The sequence below is a fragment of the Diplotaxodon limnothrissa genome, linkage group LG3, assembly GCF_057381915.1.
Source record: "Diplotaxodon limnothrissa isolate DT_005_m linkage group LG3, D_limnothrissa_male_GT1.1, whole genome shotgun sequence".
NCBI classification, from domain to species: Eukaryota; Metazoa; Chordata; class Actinopteri; order Cichliformes; family Cichlidae; genus Diplotaxodon; species Diplotaxodon limnothrissa.
This window is the reverse complement of record NC_140598.1, coordinates 48090073-48106367: the sequence shown is the minus strand read 5'-3', so window position 1 is coordinate 48106367 and position 16295 is coordinate 48090073. Positions and strand designations below refer to the sequence as shown.

General features: G+C 42.0%; 1 protein-coding gene across 1 annotated transcript; it reads right to left on the bottom strand.

Annotated features, from left to right (window-relative positions):
• Positions 1-1356: 1356 nt before the first annotated feature.
• Positions 1357-10765, bottom strand: klc2 (kinesin light chain 2). Its single transcript, XM_085350746.1, has 14 exons — positions 10717-10765; positions 8081-8326; positions 7302-7629; positions 5966-6182; positions 5671-5860; positions 5340-5513; positions 4683-4782; positions 3819-3868; positions 3608-3675; positions 2999-3107; positions 2572-2721; positions 2260-2384; positions 1586-1643; positions 1357-1440 (listed from the first exon to the last, which is right to left on the bottom strand). Exons 2-14 carry the CDS (start codon positions 8306-8308, stop codon positions 1357-1359), a joined length of 1881 nt encoding a protein of 626 aa, XP_085206872.1. The 5' UTR covers positions 8309-8326; positions 10717-10765.
• Positions 10766-16295: the final 5530 nt, after the last annotated feature.

Genomic DNA, 16295 nt, shown 5'->3' with positions numbered 1-16295 from the left:
GCCGTTTTAGAGTCAACTCATCGCACATGGACTCCTGTAAAGGACTTTTTTTCCCAACAGAAATGCTATGAAAGGCAGAATTTTAACATAAAACATGATCTTTTCCTAAACCTGCAGTGCAAAATAGGACATGGGACATGAAACAGTATGTCCTGGATTACGCACGACCCCTAAAAGCTCTTTTAACGTGACTTTAAATTAAGTCACTAGGAACGCAACGGCATCATTTTAGAGGATGTGAACCCCCAAAAATTTAAAAAAAAAATAAAAAAAAATCTTTCCTCAAATGAATTTTCTGTCCCGTTTTCTGTCTTTTGACTCATGAAAAACTGCAGTTTCTGCCCCCAAACGCTGTCACAACCCAATCCAGTGGAAATGAATAACCTTTCCCATCAAAGTATGCTCAGTAGATCGCAAGATTGTTGCTAGAAATACAGTACTGTCACATTTAAAGCACACGATTATAGTGAAACTTTGACGACTTGGTATCGGACATGAACAGTTGAGGTAATACATTTATCAACATTTAGTGTCACGGATACAATCAACCAATGCCCATTAACCTTTCACCTTCACATCACTCCATTCTTTTCCTTCATCTCCAGTCTCCGCCCTTCATACAGGTAGTGTTTTACTTCTAAATGAGACCCTCTTTACCAGAAATAAAGTGTAAACAAACAAACAAAGAAATAAATCAGTGCACTATACACACAGAATCAAATACCAAATAATTTAAATCTGTATTTACATAAAAAAGGCATAAAGTGAGGTTGAAATGGTTAGTGCTAATGATGCTTGTATCCTCTTGTTACACCTCTGCTCTATCTTTCAGGTAGTACCGTTTTTACCATCTGCAATATGCTTCAGGTGGATGGTTAGTGTCTGTGTCTACTTCATGCTACTGGTGAAACTGGACTGGACCTGGATTATAATTAGCCCACCTAAGGTTGAGTTTCTGCACATAAGAGATCTGGACTGAAGGAACCGACCTGTCATAACGCACGATGCTCTGCTACGGTGCTGTGAGTGGAAAAAACCCCAAAAACCCCCCAGAAAAAACACGAGGCGTTCAGGTGCAGACGTTCCACGAACTAGTAAGCAGCATGCTCGTAAATGTGTATCTAAATATTCTCTTTTCTGATCGATGGCAGCGTTTTATACAGCGAAGCAGCGGCGTCTCAGAGGACGACCTCGAGTGTGGAGCTAATGCTTTCCCTCCTCCCCAGTGTTCTTTAAAAAAATATGCTGCAGGCGCAAAGTGTTTGATCTGGCGTTGAGCTTTAAGTGTGTAGTTGGACCAAACCGAGCTGCAAACAGCCTCTCCTCCTCGGGCCGCTTCTGCCTCCCGTCTCCGGTCTAGCCGAGCAGGGAGCTGCGTCTGGATAGGTCTACGTTGCTGGCGCTTAGCCCCCTGCTGTCTGAGAGTCCAGAGTTGACATCCTGCAGGCAGATCAGGTCGTGTTAGTATTTGGGTTAGGAAACGCTGTGCATATTCTGTCAGGTAACAGACAATCACCTGGACTCGATATTTAATTCGAAAGATAGAATTTCCTGAGTGAAATTGCAGCTGTGAGGAATAAAGTACCTGTGTGGTTTCCTCGGTGCTCTTATTGAGGAAGTTAAGGGAGCTGGCTCTCTTCATTCTGTACAGAAACACACGATTACCAGTGAACTCAAACCACAAACTTCAGTAATGAGTTAAAGACAGAAAGTGTTTTTACAAAACTGAGTGATTTGAGTAATATTTAGGAATGGACAAGGCAGACCACCCATCATGGTTCCCGAGCAATTAAGGCTTCATCGTGGATCTTATTTACAAGGTCACGCAACCTTCATGCTCAATTGTAAATGTTATACTCAACTATATACCCACTGGACCCTTTATTAGGTACGCCTTTATAGTACCAGGTTGGACCCCGTTTCTCTTTCAGAGCTGCCTCAATTCAACAACGTGCTGGAAACATGACTCATTACTTCTTCATGTTGACACAACAGCATCACACAGTTGATGCAGATTTCCTGCTTGCACATTCATTATGAGAATCATCCTTGTGCTTCAACGTCCTGTGTGTTCAACGATGTTCATCTTTGTTTCAGTTTCGTATGTTTCAGTTTTGAACAGTGTTATAATTGGTCTGAATTTTTTGAAGATGTACTTTTAGCTTTGGGAACTGAAGTGCGAATGTAATTTGGACTGGCGAGAAGAAAAACTGAAGTAACCATAACTATAACCTGACTGCACAGCTGCAGTAGTCTTACCCTGGGTTGCGGGGTTCTTGAGGACCGCTGCCCTGCAGCTTCTTCACCAGCATTTCGCTGCTCCTTCTCAGAGCATCACGAATCTTACCGAAGGAGCCGCTGCGGCGCAGAGACCCGTTACCATCCTGAGGGCGAGATGTGCAACAGTAAAACTTTAGAAAAACACCTCCTTTAAGGCACGCTAGAACAGACTCACAGACAAGGATTTCCACAGTACTTTATGAAATTATTCACACTGTGGTTTACGCTGTAGTCACATCCAGTCAATGTGAACACATACTGCTACTTTATTAGCTTCCAAACTTATGTTACCCCGTTCCACTCAGCCGAGTCGTCGCCCTCGTTCTCCCCTCTCTGTCCACCAGGTCCGTTCGTTCCCTCCCTGCTGTGTCGTCTGTCGCTCCCAGAGCCTCCGTCCTTCAGCAGCTCCACCACCTTACTCTGGTTAATGGCATCAATACCCTGAGAGAGGAAAATAAAGACAAGGGTGATGCAAGGGCCTGAAAAAAAACCCTTTTATACAACAGCAGACGCAGCATGTGTTCTTTACTATGTGCAAACATTAGTACGACTGATCTTTAAATCACTTTGGCACACAGTTTATGAGCCAATAAATCGTAGCTGGAATGCCTGTTGAACAAATCCGCTCGCTTAACTGAAAAATCCCTGAAAAGAGCCCAGATGACTAATCTAAAGGCGGTAATTCAAACGGCCGTCGTCGAGAGGGTTCCTGTTGCACCTGTTTGCGTGACTTGCTGGCGCACTCCTCCAGTGTTTCTGCGGCCTCCAGTTTGCCCTGGCGACGGTACAAAGCTCCCAAGCTTTTGAGGGTTGTGTTCACTGTTGGGCTGTTGAGAAAGAAAGAAATCCAGCTTTTTTTTTCTTTAGATCTTTTAAAAGTAACCTAATCCATCAATCAGGGTTAAACAATCAAGCGTTAGACCTTTCCCAAACTGAACCACAAAGCAAACACTCTCTGCTGCTTTGAGAAGTTTACTGTTACACAGTCTGCAAAGTATCTGCTCCTCAAACAAAAGGGATGGAAATGTGCCGTTTCTACTATAAAACTAGAAGAATGACGAACCACAGACTGATAAAGTCAGTGGTTTAACTTCTAGTCTTTTGAGGCAAACATAGATTTGTAATGAGCTTTGTTTCCCTTCCTTTTTGGTGATGATAGTTTCCCTGTTCTGTTCCTCTGTGTTACCATTTTTCATCTTTTTAAAAAGACAAAAAGGCCATCAGATCAGAGCAGCCTCCCTTGGTAGACATTCACAGTTAGGTCACATACATGATCAGACAGTTTAGACTTTGACCTGTTTCCAGTGGATCTAAATGTCTGATTTACCTGTCCACCTTGCAGGCCTTGTACCAGCTCCCATACTCTACATATGGGCCTGAGTCCTTGCGTTTGCCCTGAAAGAAAGAGTGACACAGATTAATATTAAACGAGTCAGAAAGCAGGAGGAGACAAGTACAAAATGCTGGTCCGATAGGCAGCAAGTTAAAACAACAAAAAAACCTTGTCCTTATACCCACTGTATGTGTTGCCTGCCTACCTTGCTCTCTTCTCTTTCCTCAGCGTGCATCCAGATTGGTTTATTATCATCTGCAACAGGCAGAAATATCACATAATTACTTTTTTTATACAAGAACATCATGTGTGGGCCACCAAACCCACACTGAAGAGGACTTAAGATGCTTTTTATTGTTCTGCACTGTTAAAATCATAAAAATAACCCAATAACTATGAATGACACTTCAGTCTGCTGGATATCCTCTAATATGGTCTGTAATTTGGTCATTTCAGGCACATTTTCCATGGCTGCCCTTCAAAAGCAGTTGCAGTCAAATAAAAAAACGTTGGGTTAAAAGGGAAATAATAGTTATGATTAAGGAGGAACTGTCTAGAGTCCTGAAATACAGCATGGAGTTGGATTTGAGTTTAAAAAGTATTTTAATTGTCCTGAAAAATGACCAAAATCCTGAAATTACCCATTTTTAGTTTGAGGTAATGCCTCTCTGTCTATGTAAACACATTTGATTTCATGTAAACAAGCAGCTGTCACTCACCAAACCCAGCTAAAGCCCGCTCTCGTGCTGAGCATGTGAGCACATAAGGGTTTGATAGACTTAGCTGGATAGGCGGGAGGAAACCATCAGCATTAAGCTGCTTTGCGAGCTTCAGTGTAATCCTCTGACTTGCTGAGAACTCAGAGCGATGCGGCCGTCAGGGTGTGACCAAACCACAGCCTGAATCTAAAAAAACAAGGCTAACAGGAAGACTTCTGATGTAAATTGAGCCTGACTCACAGCCTGCTCCTCTCTGCCCAGTCCTGGCAATTTGAGTAACTCTGTGACCAGCAGGATCTGATACAGTCACTTCAGTGTGACTCAGCTGTTTGCCTGTTGGCTCTACTTACTGTTGACAGAGCCAAACTCCTTCTCGTGCGCCCTGGTCAAAATCTCTTTGTACAGAGCTTCAGCGTCTGCAAATTTCCCCTGCTTCAGGTAGCATGTGGCCTAAAGAGAAACAGGAAGCACCGACAATCCTGATCAGATCAATAAAATATCTTAGAAATAGGTGAAATAGTCATAGGGGAAAAAAACTATAAAGGTAGTGAAACAGTGAAGAGGCAGAAGGGTGTTCAAATGATAGACTGTATATAAAAGATGGGCATAGCCAACATTAGATTTTAACTGGTCCCAGTGAGAAGCCCCAAGGTGAACACTTAGCTGTTGTCCTTTTGACTGACACAGGACGCTCATAAGACAGCAGCTTGTCAATCAAACATAAATCAATATTTTCTTTATCCTCCTTTTTGGCTCTGAAGGGAAAATATAAAAAAATTACTGAATGCGACACGATGTTCAGACTTTAATCCCGTGACTGAGACCAGAAGCTCATCAGGGCAGCGTTTACTACCGTCTTAAATCACATGAACAGCAGGGGAGTTTTCCCAAAGACCTTTACAGAACCAGACACATTTTTACAACCAGAGGAGTCGCCCCCTGCTGGCCATTTTACACCCTGACGCTACATCTATCTTTACAGTCTGTAGTGCAAATTAAGTTCCCACCAGGTTATTTTTGGTTTTGGCCACATTGGGGTCATCAGCTCCGAGCTTGGATTCGTAGATCTCCAGGGCTCGTCCGTAGTAGTACTCCACCTCGTCGTACTTGCCCTGGTTCTGACACAGTAGGGCCAGGTTGTTCAGCTGCTTAGCCACGTCTGGATGGTACTTCCCCAGCACCTGGTTACAACAGTGAGACAACCACACATTTGCAAAACAAACTACAATCACGTGACCACATGGAGACTGTCTGGGTAACTTGTCTGCTTATGTACCCTTTATATCAAAAGGTGATTCAGTTGCTAAAACACAAATATGAACAAAACTGCAATTGTACCTTCTCTCTGATCTCCAGTGCTCTCTTGCAGAGAGGCTCAGCCTCCTTGTATTTGCCCCTCTTGCCATATAATACAGCGAGATTGTTGAGGGTTGCAGCCACAGCTGGGTGGTCCTTCCCCAGTGTCTTCTCCCTGATGGCTAAAGCGTCATTCAGAAGATGAGCGGCTTCTTTGTATTTGTTCTGGTCCCTGGAGCACAAAACACAAAGCACAGACCCATGGCGCTGTGTTCAGAGGCTTTATTTTACAACAATGAATAGTTTATGAAAAGCGTCCACACTCTCAAGCCCCCACCTGTACACCAGAGCCAGGATGTTGAGCATAGTGGCGACGTCTGGATGGTCATGCCCAGATGTCTTCTCCAGGTCCTCCAGGGCTTGCTTGCACAGCGGCACAGCCACCTCGTACCTCCCCTGAGAGGCGTACTGGATCACCAGGTTGTGCAGCGTCCTGAGGCGCGCCGGGATCTCGTAGCCTCCCTGCTGGGCTGCCACCTCTCCACTGGGCTGGGCTGTGACACGAAGCACAGCATGGTCGAGAATAACCAAAACTACCTACTAGAAGTTTTTAAAGCGTTACATGAAGTTCTCAGATGAATTATTTGTTCAGTACTCCATCAGTTTTCAAAAATAGTAACTAAGTTACTGTCAGATCCAAGCAGAACATATGGTGGATAAAAAACATGAAGTCAGATCTGCTGTAGTGATCAGCACTCCAGCAGGAAATGGAGGAAGCTTCTGTAACAAGATTTTCTTTTCCTTTATATAATTTGATGATAGTCATGTTCTCCAAAAAGTAGATAAAGCCTTTTAAAAGCTATGTGTCGTACTCTCTACCCTCTCTCCTGCTTGTTATGCTCTTGCTGCTGCTGAACGCTAACTAGCCATTCAGACTATGGCTGAATGTATATTTCACTGTAAGAGCGAATGAAGGTTCAGCACGTAGCGTGTGGTTAATTTGCAGGAAAGCTAAAGACGCTGCATACACTGACACAACTGATTTATCTTTGTATGTGCTGTGTTGAAGAGCTGCTAAAAAAAAAACCTATAGCACAAGATTTGAACTATTTAAATGACTTGCAGTTCAGACTTCAGGGCTACAGGTGCTATATTATTAAGATAAAAAATAAAGCAATGATTAAAAACTGTAAAACTAAAGTAAAATGTCTGCCCACTCTTAACTCACATGTGTATGCATGCCAGATGTTTCCTTGAAGTAGCTGCAGCATGAGTAGATCAGACAAGGCGGCTTGTGGTCGGTCATCATTACATGTGCATAGGTGAACGCTGCACAGTGACTGAACACCCAGTGAGCTACCGGTTATCTCTTCCTGTGGTGTACCACATTTGGCACTCTCTCTGCTAAACTGGGCCGTGGACAGCCTGTACTGTGATTAACCTCATCAAATCGTTATATCATAATTCATTCAAACTGTCTTGGTCACATGGGAGCCAAAAACAAACAATCCCTACATAACATGTGCGCCTCTCAGAATCATTCTTGTATTAAATGACAGATTTCAGCTTTATGTGAGGCTTTGACTGGCTTGAGCACAAATTCATCAGTAAAATCCCAATGTACTCATCTTAAAATGAGTCATCCCATTAAGGCCTCTCTGCTGATGTCATACCTGGTCCCTGGTCATCATCATTAGGGAATAAGTCATCCAGGTTATCCTTTGAAGCGTCTCCGCCTGTGCTGCCGCCCGAGCTCTGGTTCTTCTCCTCGGAGGGCGACACGTCGTCGTCGAACTTCTTGATCTGGTTCATGAACTCCAGGTGCTTCTTCTCCTCCTCCAGCTGGGCGACGCTCTGCTCGCTGCGCTGCAGCTTGTGCTGCGTTCCAGCCAACTCGTCCCGCAGCCACTGGTTCTCCTGGCAGAGGCGGCGCACCTGAGCGCGCAGCTTCTGCTTCTCCGACTCCACGGCGCTCAGGTGGCTGGACAGGGCGATGATCACCTGGTGTAAAAGGAAATTGTAAAAATCACAAAAATATCTGTTTCTTTGTTTCTTTGTGCACCAACTCTGCCACATGATCAAGAGGTGAACAAACACCTTGGTCCACAGATACACATTAGGAGGTTCTTATCTATATCACATATTAAGATGCTGCCTAGCAACAGGTTAGAACGACCTGCATTCAGCATGTATGCACCAATCACACCTTATAAGGATCGTATAATTTTTGTTTCAAAAGACTTCATTTATATCAACAAAGCTTCTTTCATGCATGATATATCACAAAGCCATCAGGCCGCCTAGTGACGATCCAAGATGTCCTGTTTATTGCCTTTGTAAAAAAAAAAAAAACCCTTATAAAAGCATCCTATTGTATTAGGTTCACAATAGAGTGTGAACTTCAGTGTACAATTCAGTGTAAACGTCAAAAACCTAAGTGTCTGTCTCTCACCTGTGCCTCTCCCAGACCCAGCTCAATGGCTTCCAGACTCTTGCGCAGCAGCCCCGACTTCTCTTGTGCAACAGGTGGCTGGGTGCAGTCCAGCAGAGAGTTTAGGAGCTGGGCGTGCTCGCCACGTAGCGTCTCCAGACCCTGCATGACGGTCTTAGTGTTAAGGACGATCTCATCCTGGCTCAGTCGCTCCAGGGCTTCTTCACGTGGATACACCATGGTGGACATTGCCAGGTTTCACACACACTGTGAGAAAAGGGAAGCAAAACCTACATTTACTTACATTTCTGATTCACATTCTGCCCTGCTTGAAACCCTCAAAACATTAGGTGTTCAGTGTAACCACATCCTGCCACAGAAGGTGGCAAAGAAACAGAAACGAGCGATGATTAATTTGCGGCGTGAGGACATAATGACACAAAAGATGAGACAAATAGTGGAGTAATATTATGACTCAAACCCAGCGCTGCCGACAGTTCCTCTATCCACCTGCTCATGAATGAGAAATACCACACCGGAAACACTTAAGGACATGATGTGGCGCAAACAAAAGTAATGAGGAGAACAAAATGAGAAACACTGACAACGCGAATGAAGGGACTGTTCCTGAGATTCATTTCCTGTTTGGCATCATCCTGTAAATGATGGAGTTAAAAGAGATGGATGAAAAACAAAAACCACGCAGCACAAGCGTGTCTTGTTATGAACAGAAGGCACGCTGTATAAAAGCTTCCCGACATCAGACAGAAAGAGAAAGGTTGTCTGTGAGATTGTATACTGGACGGATAATTAAAGTAAATTTAGCCTGAAACAAACACAGACCAGCAAATCCAATTAACAGGAGAAGTGATCAGTGAACAAAGCTAACCTTGTGAGGGCGGGGCAACGATTATCACAGCGGCGTCGGATTTAGAGCCAGACGGACATCTGGATGAAATGTTATTTTAAACTAAGACAAATGTCCCAACATCTGTAGCAGCATAACTGAGCAGTCGTAGGTTAGAAATTGGATTCATACATTGTATACAAATAAGTAAAAGACTCTTAAAAAGCCAGCAAATAGATCAAATTATAGCCTCAGAGAATATTAGACTTTAAACTTGAGTTTCCTTCTCCAATTACATCTTTATCTCTAAAAAAAAGATTACTTTTTAGTGTAACTTTGCTACTTTAACCTCAGAAAAATTCTGTTATTTAAGTTGGAATTTTTCTGCCCTTCATAAATTTACATCTTTAATACAAAAAAAACATTGGAGCATATTTTTTCTTTGTATGTATGCCAGATAATAAACTAACCAATTTACTCTTAGAACATCCATCTTTTCTTTTTCTTCACATATTCACAGCTCTAACCTTTAGAAAAGTGTATTTTTACAGTAATTTTTATGTTTTTTCCTAATACATTTATGTATTTTTACCTTTTTTTTTTTAAATCTCAGAATATCAAACTTCTTTCCTGTAATTCTCAATCATACATTTACAACTTTAACTGATCTCTCACAACCTAAAGGCAGATCTTTAAATTGACTTCCTGATCTTCTGGGAGTACTCACAGTAAATGTAGTGCTATATGGTCTTTAAATCATTAGTCATGATTAGTCATGTCCATGATGAGCCTGGCAGATACACGTGTGCACTGTGAATCCTTCCAGCCAGGAAAAGAGAAACATTCATGCTGCGTATTAATATTTAGATAACATTTACAAAGTCCAATATCCAAACCGTGGGCCACTTCTGGCACAGTAAACGGCGACTTTCCGCCTTGAGCATGCGCACTGTCTCCATATTGACCAGATGTAAGTGAAAGGGTTGCAGCCGCAGCAGGAGGAGAAAGAGGTCGTCAGAGGAGCCAAATGTGCAACATCGTGACTTTCTCTCTCTCCCAGCTTTGATGGAGGAGGCGCACCTGTTCTCTCCTGCTCCCTCCCTTCCTCTCTCACCCATCCTCCTCTCCCACCCCCTCCCATCTTGCCTCATACACTTGACTGCAATGCACCAATATTCACGCTTCCTTTCAAGTCCACCGCTTCACAAATGCAGAAGAACAGAGCTAACTGTGCGGGCGGACAAACGAGCGGCAGCAGGAAATGATCGCGATCGCACACCCCTCACGTTTGAATTAAACCCTTCAGAGCCATGAATAAAGGCAGGAGCCGGTGGATGGCCGAGGCCTAATGCCGGGGAGGAAGTCGGCAGATCAGTGAAGGTGACCGACAGCAGAGAGCACTGCTCAAAAAGCATAAAGCTACAACAGACGATGAACATAAGGCCAAATAAATGCCTGTCCATCGCTGAAAACGTGTTGATGTGTCTGGTCCCGACATGCAGCCTGTTTGTAAACAGTGCAGGCCCGATCCTCCAAGGTGTTACACAACACAGAGATGCGTATCATTATTATATCATTATCATCATCAGCACACGCAGGGCTGCATTATTTACAATATGCACACATAATCCCGCAACAAACACCACGTAAAGAGCGATGCTTCATTTCTAGCGACAGATTTATCGACCTGGCCGTCCCACTGCTACAAATATACCGACAAACTGCCCTCATGCAACATAAACTACAATCTATTCTGACCGTTTAAGTGCACCGTAGTGCAAGTATTATTATTATTTATCCTCAGTTTTACCTTCATCGAAGATAAACGCAGCAATTACAGAGCCTCGAACAAAGCGGCAGCACAATGTTGTGATGCTCCGGACAGACCCGCGTCAAGTTTACCAAAACGAACAAGCGTCCGGTGCCGGTTTTTCAAAATAAAACTCCATTTACAGTTAGACAAGTGGCAATGGGAAGATAACGGCATCCAAGGACGAAACGGAGAGTGCTCTCTCAACGCTGAGCAACTTGTACTAATACACGAAAACACGGTCCGCTTGTTTTTCTAAAATTCACTTCACAAAGCAGCCATTAAATTAAAATTAGCTTTACTTTGAAGACTGCTGGGTGACGAGAGCTGCCGCTAGCACACCTGCTTTGTTGAATTAACACGCCTGCAGTTATTTGTAGATAAACCGAAATAGCTCGCGCACGCTACTGAGTTTACTTTAATGCGATTACGGCAACAAGTTTAACTGAGCTAAAAGCCACCTTGGCTAGCTGCTGTTTACGTTTTTCTTCACTTTAACTTACCCAGCTGTCACTTGACAGTAGATGACGGGGTGGACACAGCTAATATTTAGCTGTGTTTTTAACTTTAACCTCGGTGTTCACAGAATAAACGACTGAACCTTTATTCGGCATAAAACTGATTATTTTGTGGATGTGCTTCAAAATTTGACAGAGAAAACGAAATGGCTGAGTTCCCAGAGACCCCAACCAAAGATTGAAAAAGCACTAAGATGATTCACGTTCGACATTTTTCAGTCAAGGCGGGGAATACATCTTGCGCATGCGTATAGTCGAGTTGTCGCTCTCGCAACATCCGAGCGTCTGAATTTTTCAGTTTCCCTCAAGACTCTATTTAATATAATAACCTAAATTGACATGGTGTAAATTATTATGCTATTTGCATGGTATTGTTTAGTAACATTAAGGTAAAATAGGAAAACGTAATTGCTCCTATTCTCTATCTTACATGTTAAGCACCTTGACATACCCTTGGTTTTTAAGTGTGCTTTATAAAGTTTATTATTATTATTTATTGTAAAACGTTCACTCGGCGACATCTTTATATAGATGATTAGTTACGATAAAAGATTGTTTTAAAAAAATAAAAGCAACAACAATACAAACACTTGATATGAATAATGAATTTTTAAAACTCGTAGACTATTTACAAAACAGAAGTTTGGATATAATTCTCTTGGTTTGCTAAAGCTCTTTGTCCGATGATGTCACCAGCATCCTCCATCCACAGGACCCGCTGCCTTGTTTCATAAGTATCATGTGCTAAGCTTAATTTATACTTTTTACACTTTATGTATTCATCAGAAATCTGATTTTACTCTCCAACAAAGACTATAATTAGTAAAGTTCCCATTATTTCTGCAATTTTACGTCACTGAGCAGCACATATTAAGTGATATTTACCCAGACAGCCTACAGTGTCTGCATCAGTTTGTTCCACTTCAGAAATAAGCTGTATGGAGCTGTAGTACAAGCACACATCTGTAGTCCAGTAAGAGGAGACAGGGCTACAAATCAAGAATATCTTTATTTAAAAAAAACAATGAAACAATGAAACACTTCCACTTCTCATCCCACATCTGTTTGATTGACAAACGTAATCATGAAAAAAGCGGTACTACAAAACATGTCAAATTAAAAAAAACAAAAGCAAAAAAATAAAGAATACAATATAACAAGTACTATTCTGATATGTACAAGCATCATTGTTTCTTATAGTATTGTTATAGGCAAAAGGCAAAAAAGCTGAAGACTGCTGCTGAAGAAATGATGGCATGTGCAAAATACTCTTCACAAGTCCACAAGCTCAGGGCGCTCTGTTCTGAGCAGAACCTCGGTCGGGTAGAAATCTACTGCTTTCACAGGTAACTCACATTTTCATGAAGACAGGTGGCAAAATTAAATTAAATTAAAACGTGTGAGGGGGTAACGGCATGCTCTCAGAAAGGTGAGCTTGTGGAGGCTTGGTGAAGAAGAAGACTCATCACCAGAAGGATGGCAGAGAGAGAAAGACACTGCTGACCACTGACAGATTACTGATGGACCGAACAGCTCCTAATCTCTAACCACGACTAGTCAAGGACAGAAGAACCATCGTCACAAACACATTGACACAGGTACAGAGGTACAGGTATTAAAAAAAAAAAAAAAAATACACAGCAAGAATTTCAGGACTTACACAGAACAACCAGCTTGTTCAGAGAGACGGCAGAACATGTAAATGGGGTGAAATCAGTTTTTGTTAGGTGATAAGGAATGAGACTGTGTTGACAATGCAATAACTTCAAAACAAGGATCACTTTGTTGTTAATGTAGGGTGTTTTCAGGCTATCAGCATCCACCAAAAACTCACATATCTCTGGATATTCTCACAATTTCTTCACATTTTAGTTTCTGGCAGTGATTTTTAATACCTCTAATGCTCAGTTTCAGTGATCTCCCTCTGAGCGCACAAGTTGAAGAGGCATGAAAAGACTACGCTTAATTTCAGGAAATCGCATCATTGCAATAATTTGGCTAACAATACTACAAGGCAAAGAGCATTTTGACTCAATTAGAGGTCTCTTCCAACAGCAGATACTCGAGCCCAGCTACAATTTACGTTAAAAAGTTGAAGGTTTCGTTCCAAATATTGTACAAATTTCGCAAATTTAAAAATGCCGTACCACACTTCCATACTAAAGTTAGAAAAACCTACTATTTCAACACTACGAGTTCATACATTTAGCAAATAGTTTTGAGGTTGCCATGTAGTGGGGAAAAGAACCACTGCCTCATTGACTGAGTCCTAATATACATTATATGGACAAAAGTATTGAGACACACCTCCTAATGTTTGAATTCAACTGTTTTCAGACCCGTTGCCACAAAAATCATTCATCTAGCCAGACAGTCTGCCTTTACAACATCTGTGAAAGAATGGGCAAAGAGCTCACTGAATTTGAGTGAGGTGCTGTAACAGGGTGCCACCATTGAAGTATTTCCCTCTTTAATATCCCACTGTCAGCTGTAAGTACTATTACTAAACAGGAGTAACCATGGCAACTTATCCACGAAGTTCCCGACCACATAAAGTTACAGAGTGGGGTCACCGAGCGATGAGGGATATGGCATAGACATTAACATCAGCACAAAAACTGTGCGCCGGGAGCTTCACAGCATGCGTTTCCATGTGTAACATGTAGCTGACTCAGGTCTTTTGTCCATATAGTGCATCTAGTATTTTAATCATTATTTTCACAGTTCTTATTTTGCTGACCTAACGATGCAGAAACTCAACTCTGGCTGACTTTACTGGAAGGAGTTAAAATGTGGAGTGGGAACTGTTTTAGTTTCTAAAGGGGGGGGACACAACAGAATATGCTTTTAGCTCAGTTTTGGTCTCCACCAACTCTTATTTGACGCATCATTGCAATAAAGTAGTACTAAAAGTTTGTTCTATTTTCTTAGCAAAGGTCTTTGATTTGTTTCAGCAAATGCAGCATTTTACGCTTAAGCCAGTATCTTTTAAAGGAATTAGTAGTGGAATGAAACCTCCTGTTTTTAGTTTGGATCGAGCAACCTCTACGTCAAACCACAGTCCATCATCCAGGAACCCTAAAACCCGACATATTGTATGTAAGGCAGCTCTCTGTCTGTAAGGGCCTTCAGTGGTTGTCATCACGAGGAAAAAGAGGAGCCTAATTTCTAAAAGTCTGTGATCTCTACTGTCTTAACAAAACTAATCAGTCGTTCACACGTAAACTGAATTCAATACATTCAAATTTTTTTGAAATCCCTAAAAAAAAAAGAAAAAAGAAAAGAAAAAAATCAATCCGCAGCTAGCTGAGTGTTTGCTCGGCGGTGACCACTCGTTAGCGAAGCGTTGTGTAACAGGAGAGGAAAAACAGAGATGGACATGTGCCGCCGACATCACAACTGTAACACTTTAAACGCCGACACAGGAGAAAAAGAAACAAAAAAAAACACTTTGACATTGACTTTCAAACAAACCAAAAAAAAAGTCATTTAAACCAAGAAATTGGCATTAACACTATTTTAAAAAAGCTGTATTAGTAATACTTCACTGGAGAGTGTTACGATGTAGGTGACACAAGGCAGAATCATTAAAAACAACTTATAAATCCACAAACATTCTTAGATTTTAGCTCCAATGGTTCCCTCTGTCATTAAAAGTTCAGTTAACCTTCAAGCTTGTCCAATTTTTACTGTTTAATCAAGAAAAACAAACTGTATTCGCCTTGTGCCAGTCTACAAAGTGAACAAGATGACCACTGCAGCTTTTGCAGCTCTAATCGAATAGTCACTGACATCAACACACACGCACACTTACACACCAGCTGCATGCCCTCTGTCACATGGTAAAAAAACAATTCCTCCTCTCAAGTGATTTTTTTTTTTAAAGTTTCTGATCACATTACATGTATTTCACACCACACACACACAAACACACACTTGTTACCAGTTACTGTACACTCACTAATCACCTCATGACATCCTAGAGAAAGCGTGTAGTGGAGAGGCAAAAACAAACAACAACGAAAAAAGGTCAGTAAGGAGCCGAAAGACAACGAGCACGCTCTGTGAGAGTTTCCACCAGGTCTGCTGTTCCCACTGAAAACAAAGCTGCCAGTCTAGCCAATAAAATGAAGACAGGTTTTTTTTTTTCCAGGTGGGGGGGGGGAGAGACATCGGCCACAACGTTGTGCTTCACTGCAAGTAACTAACTCCCATTTTTACAGCACGAACACTGAAAGAAAAAACAACAGCTTTTCCCGTTAAGTGCTGTAAGAGTTTCGGATGGTTTAAACATGCATTTTGCTGCTTTCTGTTGCATATGTATTTATTTCTGCTGTTAACGAGAGTTAAACCTTTATTGTTATTTTTTTAAACACCCAAAACGGTCCACGTGTAATCGTACGGTAAGTGCATAGCAAATAAAGATGAAAGAAAATGCACACTACGGTAGCCCCTGCCCTGATGTCTTGGATCTCTTCACAGTAACAAACACTATGCATCACGACACAGCTTTGCAGGGAAGGGTTGGACATTTCTCACTACTGCACTTTTTTTTTAAAGGACACTTGACATTTACAGGTTGTTGTTTTTTTTCTCTTTTTTTTGTTTTTTTTAAGAGGAAATATTTGCCATTAGACATCCAAATCACCTACAGAGGAAATATATATATAGATATAGTATGGAAGCCCTTGAAATTAAAAAATAAACCAACAGGATTTGTTGAAGGGCATTTTTTTTTCTGCTAACATAGGGTGAGGGGGGGGGGGGGGGGGGAATCCATTAAACGCCAGCTTTGTTATTTGGCTGCACGTTCTTAGTGACTTGTGCACACGCTGAGGCGCTGTTGCACTAGTTTGGAGTTTGTTTGCGGCACATGGTTGGTGTATCTGTTAGTTTAGAGCATGCACGTGAGGATCGGGGGTCTTCTGAGGGGGGCGGGGGCAGTCTTTGAAACCGGTGAGTGGTTGCATGCTGCTGCATTCCATAGAACGGAAACATAAAAGGCAGTTAGCTAATAATCTTGTGCTGTAGTCCCCTTGTAAACACACACACACACACCCA

Coding starts and splice junctions, on each gene's coding strand:
- klc2 (XM_085350746.1), bottom strand. CDS start 8,308: ATGTCCACCATGGTGTATCCACGTGAAGAAGCCCTGGAGCGACTGAGC. Junction 4,783..5,339: donor CCAAAACCAAAAATAACCTG/GTGGGAACTTAA, acceptor GTTTCTCTTTAG/GCCACATGCTACCTGAAGCA. Junction 3,869..4,682: donor GGAGTTTGGCTCTGTCAACA/GTAAGTAGAGCC, acceptor TGCCTGTTGCAG/ATGATAATAAACCAATCTGG.